Source organism: Diuraphis noxia, unplaced genomic scaffold (genome assembly GCF_037042655.1).
Source record: "Diuraphis noxia isolate RWA-SAM2 unplaced genomic scaffold, SU_Dnox_SAM2 contig0002, whole genome shotgun sequence".
In the NCBI taxonomy this organism is placed as follows: Eukaryota; Metazoa; Arthropoda; class Insecta; order Hemiptera; family Aphididae; genus Diuraphis; species Diuraphis noxia.
In genome coordinates, this window is record NW_028301712.1 from 21380609 (window position 1) to 21395260 (window position 14652).

The 14652-nt window shown below is 29.6% G+C and overlaps 1 protein-coding gene across 2 annotated transcripts in view; it reads left to right on the forward strand.

Moving 5' to 3' along the window:
- LOC107165049 (uncharacterized) overlaps positions 1-14652 on the forward strand; it is a 93139-nt gene that overhangs the window by 39342 nt on the left and 39145 nt on the right. For both annotated transcript variants that reach the window (XM_089219593.1, XM_089219594.1), the window contains exon 4: positions 11308-11380. In XM_089219593.1, the coding sequence (XP_089075719.1) occupies positions 11308-11380 (73 nt within the window). The remainder of the gene's footprint in view (positions 1-11307; positions 11381-14652) is intronic.

Consider the following 14652-nt stretch of genomic DNA (forward strand, 5'->3'; position numbering starts at 1 on the left):
ATTATTATTATTATTATTATTTTCTCGTCCAATCAATATTTTCCCTGTGCATTATAAATGTGTGGTGGGCGTAAGGTTCATCAGTCAACGATGCGACTGCGGCAGTTCGATCGTGGACAAGTACCTACCTATATCTACCTATAACGCGTTGATGGTAGTATAGGTACACGTATTACGTTTTACATGTATAAATAGGTAGGCCGACGAGCGATAGATATCCCTAAAGTATAATATTACTATATAAGGTATAAATTATAATTTTTAATTTATTTAGTTTTTATTATGCATACATAAATGCATATAGGTAGTAGATATTATATTATTAATATTATAATAATAAGTCAACGACCGTCGCGCCACACGTATAGGATACCTACATGTAAATATTATGTAAATGTTAATAAACAGGTACGAGAAAAATGATAACCTCAAAAATATTGATATCAACAATAATAATAATGTCGTGTTTGGCCAAAGGCATATTATTACAATTTTTCGAAATATCGCTGCACATGCCGCCCGTCAACCGCGTTTGCCCAAGACCGAATTCGAATAGTATATTATAGGTGAACTATATATACATACAAATGCATTCGGGCGTATTCGATTTTTCTTGTCTAGACCATTAGAACAGGAATACGCAGGTAGATATATTTTTTTTAACCAGAAACATTTATATAATAACGAGACGTTTATTTGATCTACACGCGATGATGTACCCACGTTGTATAATAATAATATAATTGGATTATTAGTATAATACTACTTGAAAAGAAAAATATAATAATAAAGACTACATTTATATTAATTACTATTGTATATTATATATCATATTATACGGCGATATTTTTCGTAATAATAGGTAATAATAATAACAGTATGTGTCATTGCAGAGGCGCGCACTATATCATATTGAATCGTTCGTGTGAGTAATTCAAACAGAAATTCCTCAACAAATGTTAACAAATAAGTATTTACGCAATTAATCTGATGGGCGATAAAATTTTAAGATACATCATTAAACCGTTTTTTAGGTATACTGAAATGTGCGTTGAAACAGCGCCGCGCCACCTGCTGTTAAAATCGTCGGGTTTAAAACGGTCATTAAAATCTTATGTAAATTTTATATACCTACCGATGTCGTTAGAAATATTACACACGTCGCGCTATTACTCTGTACAGTGTATCATATAGTCGTCGAAATACGGTAAGATGCACAACACAATATATTATTATAAAATTACCGTCATTGTCGTATTGTATATTATATTATTACATAGGTAGTATAGCAGCAGTAGTCAGTAGCGTTTTTTGTTGGGTGGTGTTTAACAAGGTATCAACGTATGCGTTTTCTCAAATCGTCGTTTCCAGAAGACGCGTATCTTGTGTTTTACGGTATTATACGTCTAGTACCTATTATTGCATACTACACTAGGTGTACAAAGTACAAGGTATAACAGACGTTAGAATGCCTGGCGCCAATACAATATTTTATGATTGGGTAGGAAGTATTTTTGAAACTATTATTAGATCAATGTAACTATATGTAAGTACCCTGTTTATTATAATAATTATAAATACGTATAGACCCCTATATTTGTATATATCTGTACTTATATATTCACAAAAAAGTCAAACTTGCTAATATTTTCCTGCTGATTTATGTATATCATACTAAAATTATAAATATAAATTTGCAGTTTTCACGGAGCGATGTGCGTAGGCAGGAAATGGGTATAGTAGAGCACAATAAATATATTTAACAAGTGAGTTATACAAGGACAAAAACAGAGGGTTACCCTTTTTATCGTTAAAACAAACAAATAGATCACACAATAAAATTTCCATTGTTTCATAATTATAATTATAACATAGTTAAATGTAGTTAATCCGAGCTGGTTTTGATCTATACATATATTGGTAACAATTCGTCATATTAAGAATGATAGGTCAAAACTCGAAGACCAGTAACCATCGCCTAAAATAAAATATCGGTATAGATAACGAATATATAGGTATACGGTATACTACAGATGGTGCTGCACAGGTTAGGTTAGGTTAGGTTAATAATAATTTATAATAATAATTTATAATCACAGTTATTGGTGATTGCTGATAACTATAATATATGCTTATTATATTATTTACTATTTAGCACTCGATAGCCGTTCACTGTTTTGCTAATGGTGGCAAAATGACTTAACATATTAAAAATATATTATATTCAACTGGTATTTATAAGCCATCGAGCTGTTTATCTACCGTAAAACAACGGTATATAATAATTATGATAATTCCTTGAAAATACCTGCAAACGCAGCAAAGTGCAAACATATGTTTAACATACATTAAACGGTGTAAAACAATATCAGAATAATAATATTATATATTAAGCTCCTATTATTTAATTTTAGTATATGTTCCAAATTTATAAATTGTTCATAAAATATAATCTAAAATAATAGTACAAGTTCATAATATGCGAGTCTAATCAATAAAATAATCATAATACGATCATTATAATATCAAAAATCTGTCTATGTGGGAAAACGCGAGTTGGGTCCCGAGATCATTGATCCCTTAAAAAAAACACGAGTTCGGTCCGCGGTAATATTATCAGTGCCGGTCGCACACGCCTTCTACCGGCACTGAATATATTGTATATTAGGGCGAGACCGATTCACTTTTCGACCAAATTTAAAAAAAACGCCAATTCCCTTTTCGACTAAAATCGTACCCTTCCCTTCTCGGCCGATTCACTTTTCGACCAAATTTAAAAAACATCGATTCCCTTTTCGACCAAAACAAAAAGTTTTGTAATATGATATGTAAAATAAAGAAAATAATATACAATATAATAATATACTTTAGAGTTTAGTTTATACTTACAGAAAATTATTAAAAGTATAAGTTGTATAAGATGTGTAAAATATATAAATAAATATTTATAATATTATAATAATATACTTATATATTATTAACATTAGTTTTGTACTAATATGTCACACTGTACATAATATTTTATAAAAAGAATAACATAATAATATACAATTTAAATACCTATATTAAACTTTTTGTATTGTATAATTTTGTTAATATAACATAAAATATAATACCTAGGTAGGTATATTAAACTTTTTGTATTGTATAATTTTGTTGTTGTATTTTTTATAAAATATTATACGCATTATGACATATTAACATAACATAGAAATAATGCTAATATATAGGTATTCTATTTTACAAAAATTATATACCAATTATTTTCTTTATTTTACATATCATATTACAAAACTTTTTGTTTTGGTCGAAAAGGGAATCGATGTTTTTTAAATTTGGTCGAAAAGTGAATCGGCCGAAAAGGGAAGGGTACGATTTTAGTCGAAAAGGGAATTGGCGTTTTTTTTAAATTTGGTCGAAAAGTGAATCGGCCGAAAAGGGAAGGGTACAATTTTGGTCGAAAAGGGAATAGACTTTTTTTAAATTTGGTCGAAAAGTGAATCGGCCGAAAAGGGAAGGGTACGTTTTTGGTCGAAAACGGCTATGCCCGTATATTATTTTAATAAGGCGTTTTAATAATTATTATCATTATTGTATAGATGTGAACTTTCTAGTAAATTGTAATAATGTAGTACCTATGTACTATAATAATAAGTTTTATGCTTACAACAGTAAAGTTTAACTAGGTAAATGTTTATACAAACCAAAATACTCGTTTATGTTTATGACTTATGAATATTATGACTTAAAAAAAAATAATTAAAATTTTTTAGTGAGTCAAGTTTATTTTATTTTATATCTTAACTTTAATTTTAATTTATTTTAGTTAATTATTTTTATTAACTTGCCCACCTTTGCATAAAATATACTGGGACCCAACTCATATACTCCAAAAAATAAACCGGGACCCAACTCGAGTTTGTCCGTCTATGTATTAAATACCTAATTATATATATATATTTATTTATTTATTTACTATCATAATTTAATGTATTTACTGTTTTAATATAAATTGTATGAAATAACTATACATTACAGAATATTTAGTGTCTATCGGTGATCAGAACATTTAAACTAATTATATTGAATTTGATAACATAATGATAACACATTTCGATGTGTCCGCGAAGTTCCAAGATAATTTGGATTGCATAGCACAGTTTGAGAACTTCTGTTTTACATATTATACAAACAAATGTGTACGATATGTTTATATGTTCTATCAGACATCAAATGATGCTAATATAATTACTTTGTGTACGCATGACTTTTTAAATATAAACGCATACATAATTTACACAAAACTAGTGAAATAAAAAAATGTATTTATTACGAAACAATTCAAACACATGTGATATGTGCTGAAGTATAAACATTTAAATTTGTTATAAATAGTTTTTTCTATTTAAAACGTAAAACAGTTGTTTTTTTATCATTATATTTAATTTCTATCATTTTAATGTTACAATTAAAAATGTGTTTTAAATGCTAATATTATTGTTTATTAATATAACAATTATCGATAAAAAACGGGCAACGCACTTATGACAGTGAACATATCAATGATGGTGAGTTAAATTATTATTGTTAACATTTTCTATGTAAGCACGTCATCGCGTATAAGTTTATTGGAAATCTGAAAACAGTTAGGCATTATTTTGATAATGATTATAATTTCTACCCGTTTAATCAATTCTGAAAAATTCGGTCGTGTTATTCCATGTTTGTGCTACCTAAGTTCATGTGAGTCTAATAAAATTACAATAATACCTATACATTGCACAATGCACACGCATCGATTCTAGCACAGTAAGTTGTAGTGCAATTTAATATACATGTACAATTTATACATGTACATGTATAATTTGCGAAGTTATTATATAGGTGTGTATTAGTGGTGATAGACTTTTCTCATAGAGGGGGTATATAACTTTTTATGTATATAATTTATATATTATTTACGCTATAATATTATTATTGAAGATTTAAGATTTTTTTTATAAAATAATATATTATATAATTCCTTCAATAATAAGGAGTGTGCATCTTGTTTTATTAGCCCGCCGGCGCATATGACCCCTGCAGGAGATCCGTCACTGGCTCACTGCAGATGTGTATATTATTTAGTGATGTATGATTTTTACGTATTTGTTGGTTATTATTTTTCTTTTTTACGCGTGTTTGAGGTGAGGTTGGCGTCGGATTTCCATATTACAAACTATGTGGTGAGACGGGCGAAACGTTAATTTTTGTCCGCGACCGAAACTGATCGGCTGTCGCGACGTCGCGTGTACGCGTGGAAATACGTGATTTCAATTACGTCGTCGTTATTATATGAATCATCTAGCTATACGTTATAGGTATTCTACTTTTTTATTCGGTGACATAATTTATGCCCGTCGTCGATGTATCGTGATGCCCGTCTGATGTATAATATATATAAGTAACTATATCTTGGTGTATTATAATGGGTATACCCACCTTAATACTATATTAATAGGTACCTATACCTACCACACATCCAGGAAACTTTATAGCCTTGTAAACGTAATTTTTTCTGATTAAATTTTTGATTTTTTAATTGCATTTACTATGATATCATAATATTTCGTAATATGAAATCTTGTAAATTTCGCATTTCGGAGTTTGAGGGGTTACAAGATTTTGTGACCCCTCTATTTGCACCACCCAGAAAAATGCCAAGACAGTCACTATACCTACTCGCCGCACACACTTATTAATACGTCCCGTCTGTGCACATAATGTAACACAATATTTATATAATAATAGTATAGCTACTATCTAAGATCTAATAAGAAATCCAAAAAACAAATTCGATCGAATTCTGAACTTGTAATATTATAACGTTTTTAGTATATGCAAAAATGTATAATGCACACGTGTGCATACCTAAAAACAAATTGCCATTTATACCTACTGATAAGTTATAAAACTTTATTACGAACATACCTATAATATTATAATTTCTAATCTGATCGCTCGCTTATGATGGATGCCAACTGTTTCATCGCGTTAAATTCCACTATTACAGTAGCAATATTACTGTAAATTACAGAGCTGATATCGCGTGCTAGTCAAACGCATTTTAATGTCCGTATAATAATAGCATAATAATGATAATAATAATAATATAATATTCGAATAAAACACGATTATACATACCGGATTGACGAGATTTCGTCAACGGACGATTGAAATTTTTTTCATATAATATTAATACTGCGAAGAAACTCATCATTTCATCTCGATTTCTGAACATATTATATAGGTAACCAATATATAATAATACGTAAATGTGTATGTATCTATTATGTTCACACGAACGTATGCGTTTTTATAGTGTGTGTATATATATATATATTATTACTTACATCTAAATATTATTTTAATATTCGATCGCACGAAGACTCGCATGCACGATAGGCTGATACACGAATATTTTAATAGTAATTATAAACAAATATGATATTATTAGAGATTCGAGTATAATAATATACATATACTTGCTAGGGGATACGGTCGAAGTAGATCGAACGACACGTCCCGAAGAGTTATTGTGAATGGATAAATACAAATTGAAACTACCTATAGGTATCATTCTGCTCATTGCAGAACGGCGCAAAAATACTATGATAATAATAATAATAATAATAGTAATAGTAGTAATAATAATAATAATAATAATAATAATAATAATAATAATAATAATAATAATAATAGTAATAATAATAATAATAATAATAATAATAACAATAATAATATGATCATACATTTTGAGCCGTCTGTGGCTAAACTTTAGACGAAATCCGCGTTGTGCGCAGCACGTGGTCCGGCGTTCACGACACTGTAGACCGGTCAGATGCTGCGCGCGGTGATGGTAATATTATGCAATAATAATATGAAGATTCGACAGGATCATTCGGCGAACGGGAGTATAATATTATATTGTACCTTGTGCATATACGTATTATTAAACGCGTGTGTCTGTGTGTTTATAATATCATTGTTGTTAATTCGTATCGCGTGTCAACACGCCACACACGTGTGTGTTTAATAATAATATAAGTGTTGTACATACGATCGGTGTTATTATATTATAGTGTACGCGCGTTTCGTCGGCACCGCGGGGATCGAGCGCGCGGTGACCTCTTTCCGCGTCCGCGTCTCACCACCACTAACCAACCCCCCCACCCCCCCACCCCGTCCCACAAATGCCCCTCCCGCTGCCATCCATCGATCGTTTTGCTTTTACGTGTCCGAGACAATAATTATATGGTTGAAAGTCGTGACCCCACGATGTGTATAATACGTATGTTATTGTACTGTACAGCGGGGGCGAGTTTTAATTATTGTCCACCGCCGTCGTTCATATAATATAATATACGAGCAATAGAATATATTATATACCTACCTGATAATTGAGTGAGTCGTGTCTGGTGCAAATCGAATGCGTAAATATATTGTGTTTTGCAGACATGGGGAGAGAGGGAAATTTTATATATGCGATATGGGAAGACCAGCGCAGTAGTCCGATTCCACGCGTAAATAAGTCGTAAAAACCGGAAGTGTGAAAAGTTCCCTATGTGAGCAGTGATGCTACAGGCACCTCACATTTTTAATATACGCAGCAAACAGAGCTGGAAAACGGTGAGATTCGAAGACAGCTGCAGTAGCACACCACTGCAGACGGTATAGGCCACCATCGTCCTACTCACTTATCACCCTGACACCCTCTCTCCAAAGGCCATACGCGTCAAATGATTCGCCCCTATTATCGTTATTTTATCTGTAGGTCTTATATGATAGACTTACTATTCCTTAAAAATAACTGGTTTAATAATTGTTTCCGTCTAAAGTCAACAAACAAAAATCGATATTTTAAAATATATTACACATATACATATCATATTTGTCACATAACAATCGCATACCTACCTTGCTGTATTATAATTCACAATAATACAAGCATATTATTTAATTTTTAAAATCCAATAAAATAAAGTCTAAATTGAGGGATTTAAACGCCCATCGAAAAGTTGTACCTATCTTCTAGGGTATATACACATACACATGACTACATGAGTACATGACATCACATCGTATAATATAGAATATTATTATACAGCGAAAACATATATCATAATATATTATGGTATTATAATATGACATTCGTGGAGTGTCAATTGTTAACCCTGCTTTTGATGACGACACAGATGTGTTCGTTATATTATAATATTGTGACGTAATCGGTGTATGCAATGAACCACATCCGGCATCGGCATCTAACAATGAGGATATATCGTGGAGATATTATAGTATTATATACATCTATACTATAAGAATCTCGTTCAACTAGAAATTCATGTGCGAATTATTACAGTTTTGCCTAAAAATTTGTTTGTTGTTGTGTTTTTAGTATTATTTCCTCCATTTCTAGTGTGGTTTTAATTTCGAAAAATGTATTATTTGGCAAATTATATTGATGGTACTATTAATTATCAATTATATAAATGTATCATATTTATTTAAACACGATAACGTCATCTCGATATGAATATTATCATAATATAATATACATCTATAAGCAAAAAAATATGTTTTATTTGTAATAAATAATAAAACAAAACAAAAATATCTATTGCTTCCTCTCCACGCTGTTAGAATATAGACATACAACTATACCTCTCTGAATCCTGACTTAGATTTCTAACCTAATATTGTATAATGGATTACCTAACGGCTAACCGAATCAAACCGAGAAATTATTTTATTTTATAAAGTATAAATTATACCCTATTATGTATCTACTTATTTAATAATACATAACATCAAATAATATTATATTATACTTATTACTTATTATATGTATATTATAAATGCATATTATATATTTATATGTACCTATTGAATTATATATATTATAATATTATACACATAAAACCGATTATTGAGTTAATGTGCCGTGGCTCGTGGCTTGTATGTATTACCTATGTCGTTGTTTCATGTTAATTGGGAAATATGTCGTTAGCTCGTTAATGCCTATATTATATTATAGTATTGTAAATTAAAAATATATACTAAAGCACTAAACACATTTCGTCATACATCGGTGAAATCAACGAGTGTGTTTTATTCAAATTATCATCGTAACTCGTAAACATGTTTAAATTAAGAGCTTTTAAAATATTCTATGATTTGGTTACCTCTAATGTTAATAACCTTAAAAACACGTCGCAGTCAATTTGTTCCCGAAAACACACCTTATAGTAATTACTAGTTATATCTATACGACACATTATTTTATTCAGTTAATTCCATTATCATTATATATTATTGTACGTACCTACATATTTCGTATTTGAAATATATTTACATATATAACACACAATTTACAAAACGCATAATTTCGTATGCACGACAATAACAATTAAAACATATTACTATGTTGGTTTTTTTTTTTACTTGTAGGTAAGGTACCTATACAAAAACAGTAAAAGTTGTTGCTTTTTTTTGGAAAATAGGTATCTATACTTTACAATAGCAATAATACATAACAGCACAATAATAATAATAATAATAATAAACATCTTACATCACCCAGTGACGCTTACCGTTTCTACACTATTCGTTAAGATATCGGTCCGTGTTCTTCATTTAACCAATGTCCGTCAATTTTCTTCAGACTCTATTGATTTACAAACTTTAAACGATCCTTAAACGTCTATACACGAATACACACACAGACAACACATTTAACCCCGTAGATTGGAGAGCTACCGTGTTACGAGACGTATTCAATTGTTCATAATATATATATATATATATATATATAGGGTCGTGTCCTGACCGGTTCTCAAACTACACACACTACCTATGTACACGCTGTTGCCTGTTAATGAGTAACACTACATTATATTAAATGATAAACGCGCATCATCATAATAATATGTTTTCACCCCTCGCGCACCATTGTCATTCGTTTCGGCGTACCTAATGTATTTCTATTTCCGGGAGGTTTTTTTTTCGTAGAGTAGGCTGTGTGAACGTTTTCTTCTTTATATTATTATTTTATTTAAGATAGGTATATTGTGTTGTATTATAATGGTTTCTACTGTGGAATACCACATGCGAATTAAAATAATCACACTAATTAATAATAATAAATAGAATTACTGAGAAAATTATGTTCCTACTTCTTTAAAACGATATCATATAATATTATAATACTTTATGTCTACTGTCAATAATAGGATGTTAAATGGACGATCTGTTGTAGTTGGATGATAATTATTTTTCGCAAAAAATGATCACACACTAAAATAAATACGAGTACTTATCATGTTATAAATGCATTTTCCAATAACTTATTATCATCATCATCATTATTATTATTATTATTATTGAGTTAAGGAATTGGATGTCGAATTGGTATGTAGGTACTCGCACGAGAAAAAGCCATTGCGCAGTGGAATGAGTATATTTTGTAATAAACGCGATCGGGGACGGGAGAGTAATGATTTATACAACGGGGTGAACGAAAATATATAGTCGTCTAATTAATTAGACATCCAGTGAACACTCAACTGTTCACGTATAGATGTATACCGGTCAAACTTTTAGACTCGGGTGTCTAATTTGTTTACAATAATGACTTGCGATCGATGGGAAAAGAAATAGTATTAGTAATAGTACTACCAGCCGACTATTTGAAATACTTCTAGATTAGAAAAAAGCAATACAGTTTATTATCTGAAACGTCTGTAAATTAAATATGACTGGTATAGGTAAAGAAGTGTTGATGTATTAGTGTATTATCATTACTATTACTATACTGCACATGGGAATAATATGTATAAGAACAATAATTTATTATTGTTGGTCGACGGTCGTTATTTAAAATCTATGTAAATTCACTATTTATAATATAAATTTAAAATTTTTTAATAGTATTTAACTAAAAAAGATAAACAATAATTAACGGTCGACTTAAATAAATATATTTTCAAAATTATAATACATAAGTGTTATACAATATGTTTGCACAAGTAGAGCCTGACGTTTATCATCTATTAAAACTGAACATATCTATTAATACTGCAGGACTTCATTCGCCTTATGATTTTATAATCGATTAAAGGAAAAACTATTAAAAATGTATAAAATATTTTTCCGTATAAAGGTGAATAATAATAGTGTAGGTTATGTGTTAAACTAAAAGTAATCATAAAGTAATATACATATCTAATAATATGACTTTTGAGGTAATTTTTTATTTTTATTTTTTAGTTATACTCGGCCGGCAATGAATCCGACAGACGGACCTTTTTAGACTCGCTGTTCAGTTTTATGCAAGAACAAGGTAAGAAAAAAGTTTTATCTAAGTTTATTATTTTTAATATTATACTGGTTGGTTATTATTGTGATTTTTCGTAACTTTATACGTATTATAGTGATTTATCAGGATTAAAGTCGCACATTCGTATTTCGTATAAAATAAACATAAGAACAAAAAACGGTTTGGGCATACATTTTTTCGAAATGACAATATAATTCATGGAAAATAACGTGGTAAAATAAATTATACGTCTCTATTTTGCCGTACTGGTATGTAGATATAGGTATGCACGTTGAAAACTTTCAGAATTTTCCGCATGTTTAGGAATTGCGTATTACCTATATGATGAGTACATTTTACTCGGGCTGTTCTTATAATACTGTATAATAATATTCGGATCGATACCGTCAAAATAGTGGAAGTTTCGAATTTGATTCTAATCTAAGCTAATAAAATAATATATTTTGATATACACCTCCACCTATTACAAATCTAAAATATAGAAAGCAAAAAATTATTCTCCCTGAAAAATGTTTCTTTTCTGTTCTCCTCACTGAATAACGAGAAACAATAGAGTTTTAGTATCTGTAAAGAAAAAAGGACATTATACCGTATTTAATATTGTATACGTCATGTATATATTTCACAACTGAACCATAATCATTGATTGTAATTGAAACTGAATAGATCGGCAGTTATATAACGATTACGCGTTTGTGGACAAATTGTACAAAATTTCAACAATGTCCGATATAAATAAATTCTTTAATTAAGCCGCAGGTCCGTAAATTCGTATATTATATACGATTTAACAATCAGCAGTATAATTTAAAATATTATTGTCCTCAAAACTCAGTAGACAAAGCTTAATTAAGCGCATACCGATTCGATTTTTAAAATCTTAAATTAAAAAAAAAAAAAAATGTAAATCGTGAAAGACACAATATTATTGACCATCACTGCTTATGTAATTTCGAAAATTTTGCGTATGGATATATAAATGGTAGGCACATAATAATATATGTAATTTTAAATTAGTATACACACCTTTATCGTATAGTACATTAAATTAACGAACGTTGTTATTGGTAAATCTTTTTAAAGTGACTATATTATTATAGAATCGATAACTATAATTGCGTACCTACATTAATAAAATTACGATAAGAGTTTGAGAGTATTTCTATTTATGTCTAAAATGGTTAATTATTTTATTTGACTAACGATCAAATTTCGTAACATATTATGTAGGTAGGGCATTACAAATGTTCTTCAGTTATCAGAGGATATTTTATTGTTTTTTTTTTTTAATTGAGTTAAAAAAGTACAATTTTGTTTACTTCTAATTCAATTTTTATGGATACTAAAAATCAACGATTCAATAGTTATATCATATATAAACCATATGGATACTGACTGAAATTTCAACATCGTTGATCATTTAAACACTATTACACTAATAAATAACATAATTTAAGGAAATTGGTGTATCTATTTATAGTTTGTACTGCTCAAATATTTAGCATATATATATATATATATATATATATATATATTCTATTTGATTTGATGAAGATCATAGTAACAAATTTACATCATTTTGACATATTATTATATGCCAATGTGGAAATTACTATACTATGCCTGAATGTCAAACATGAGACATGTATGTTTATAGTGTTTATACGTTTTTCGTTACGGGAAATCGGCTTTTCGATATCAATTATTTTGTAATTTTGTCGGCTATAACCTATAATATTATACGGAATAGATGTTCTGTAAAGTATACACGTAAATAATAAATATTAAACGACATACTGCTTTACATTTTAAATGTCGGTATGGTTTTCTTTTATACGGTCTGAATTATTATGTTTACCATAAACCCGAAAATAGGGAGAGAAGTAACAAAATACGGACGATTCAATGTTAAGAACACTGCGACCGTGTCATTATAAACACGTTGGCCGCGGTGGAGGCGCTAAATAATAGTGTATTATATTATATTATATAAAATAAAAATGATTACACTTTTATAGCCAAATAAAAAAAACAACACGCAATGAAATATCGATTTCTCGAAACGTGTTTCATTGTGAATAGATATTTTAATATGCAATACGAAAATTTACTAACTATAAACGACGAGTCTATAAAACAGTTTTGAATAATTCGGGACCCGGCTTTGAAAATCAAACAAAACCGTACGGCATAGTAAATTATGTCATTAAAAACGTATATACATATTATATATTATTATTATGTTGAATGAGCAATAAAAATAATATTAGATTTCTAAAAATTTAATAAAAACTATTATTGTAATACTTTTGGAACCAACCGAATTTTTATGTTACGACAATGACTTGTTTCTGAATATAAAATCTGTTTTGAACATTTTTTAATGTTAATTTTTCTTTATAGTACCTACTTAAACATTTAGTCCACACATAATATGATTATAGTTTCTCAGTACACATTTTTCTTTTACAATACTATTTTTTATTTTTTTTTTTTTGGAACACATAGGTACGTTTAAGAATATGGTATGTTGATGTAAAATTATAAAAATAAATTCACTGCGAACATAGAGTATTGTCTCAATATATGTAGTGCACTGGAGCAATAAATGTTCATTTGAGATCCAACCGAGTCATGTTGCACATTTAGACCAATTATACTTGAAGGATTTACAACGAATAACTCACCACATCTTAATCGTCACAGTTTCGAGAAATTCGAACATGTATTTCAGATTTATTTGCCTCGTATTTTTCCTCAGTTTATGTTAAGCCACAAGTGATACCTTCAACAAAGTTGAATCTGATTATTCCAGAGCAATTTTCGTTTCTCCCATCTTCATTGTCCATTACCCTTGAAGAGGTTCTCGTTGCTCTTCAATTGCTCGATATGTTTTTATTAACTCAGTCGTTTAGTAATCTCTGCAGCACGGATTATGCTATTTGCCGATGATGCTAAGATATTTCATGCAGTGTCATCCACAGAAGACTAAAATACTTCAAAGTATTTTGAACAAATTTTAATCTTGGCGTGAGATTGTTGGGCTTTCTCTGAATATTGGAAAATGTAAAACTATGTTATTTTATCGGACTTGAGATTTTATAAAGTTTGACTACTCTCTTAATGGTTTGCATCTTGATCGTGTTGACCAAATTATTGATTTAGGGTTTCTCTTTGTCCCATCTTTAGACTTCCGTCCACACATTGATTATATTGTAAGTAAATCCGTTCGTGCTCTTGGGTTTATTAGACGACATTCCGTGAGTTTCAATTCT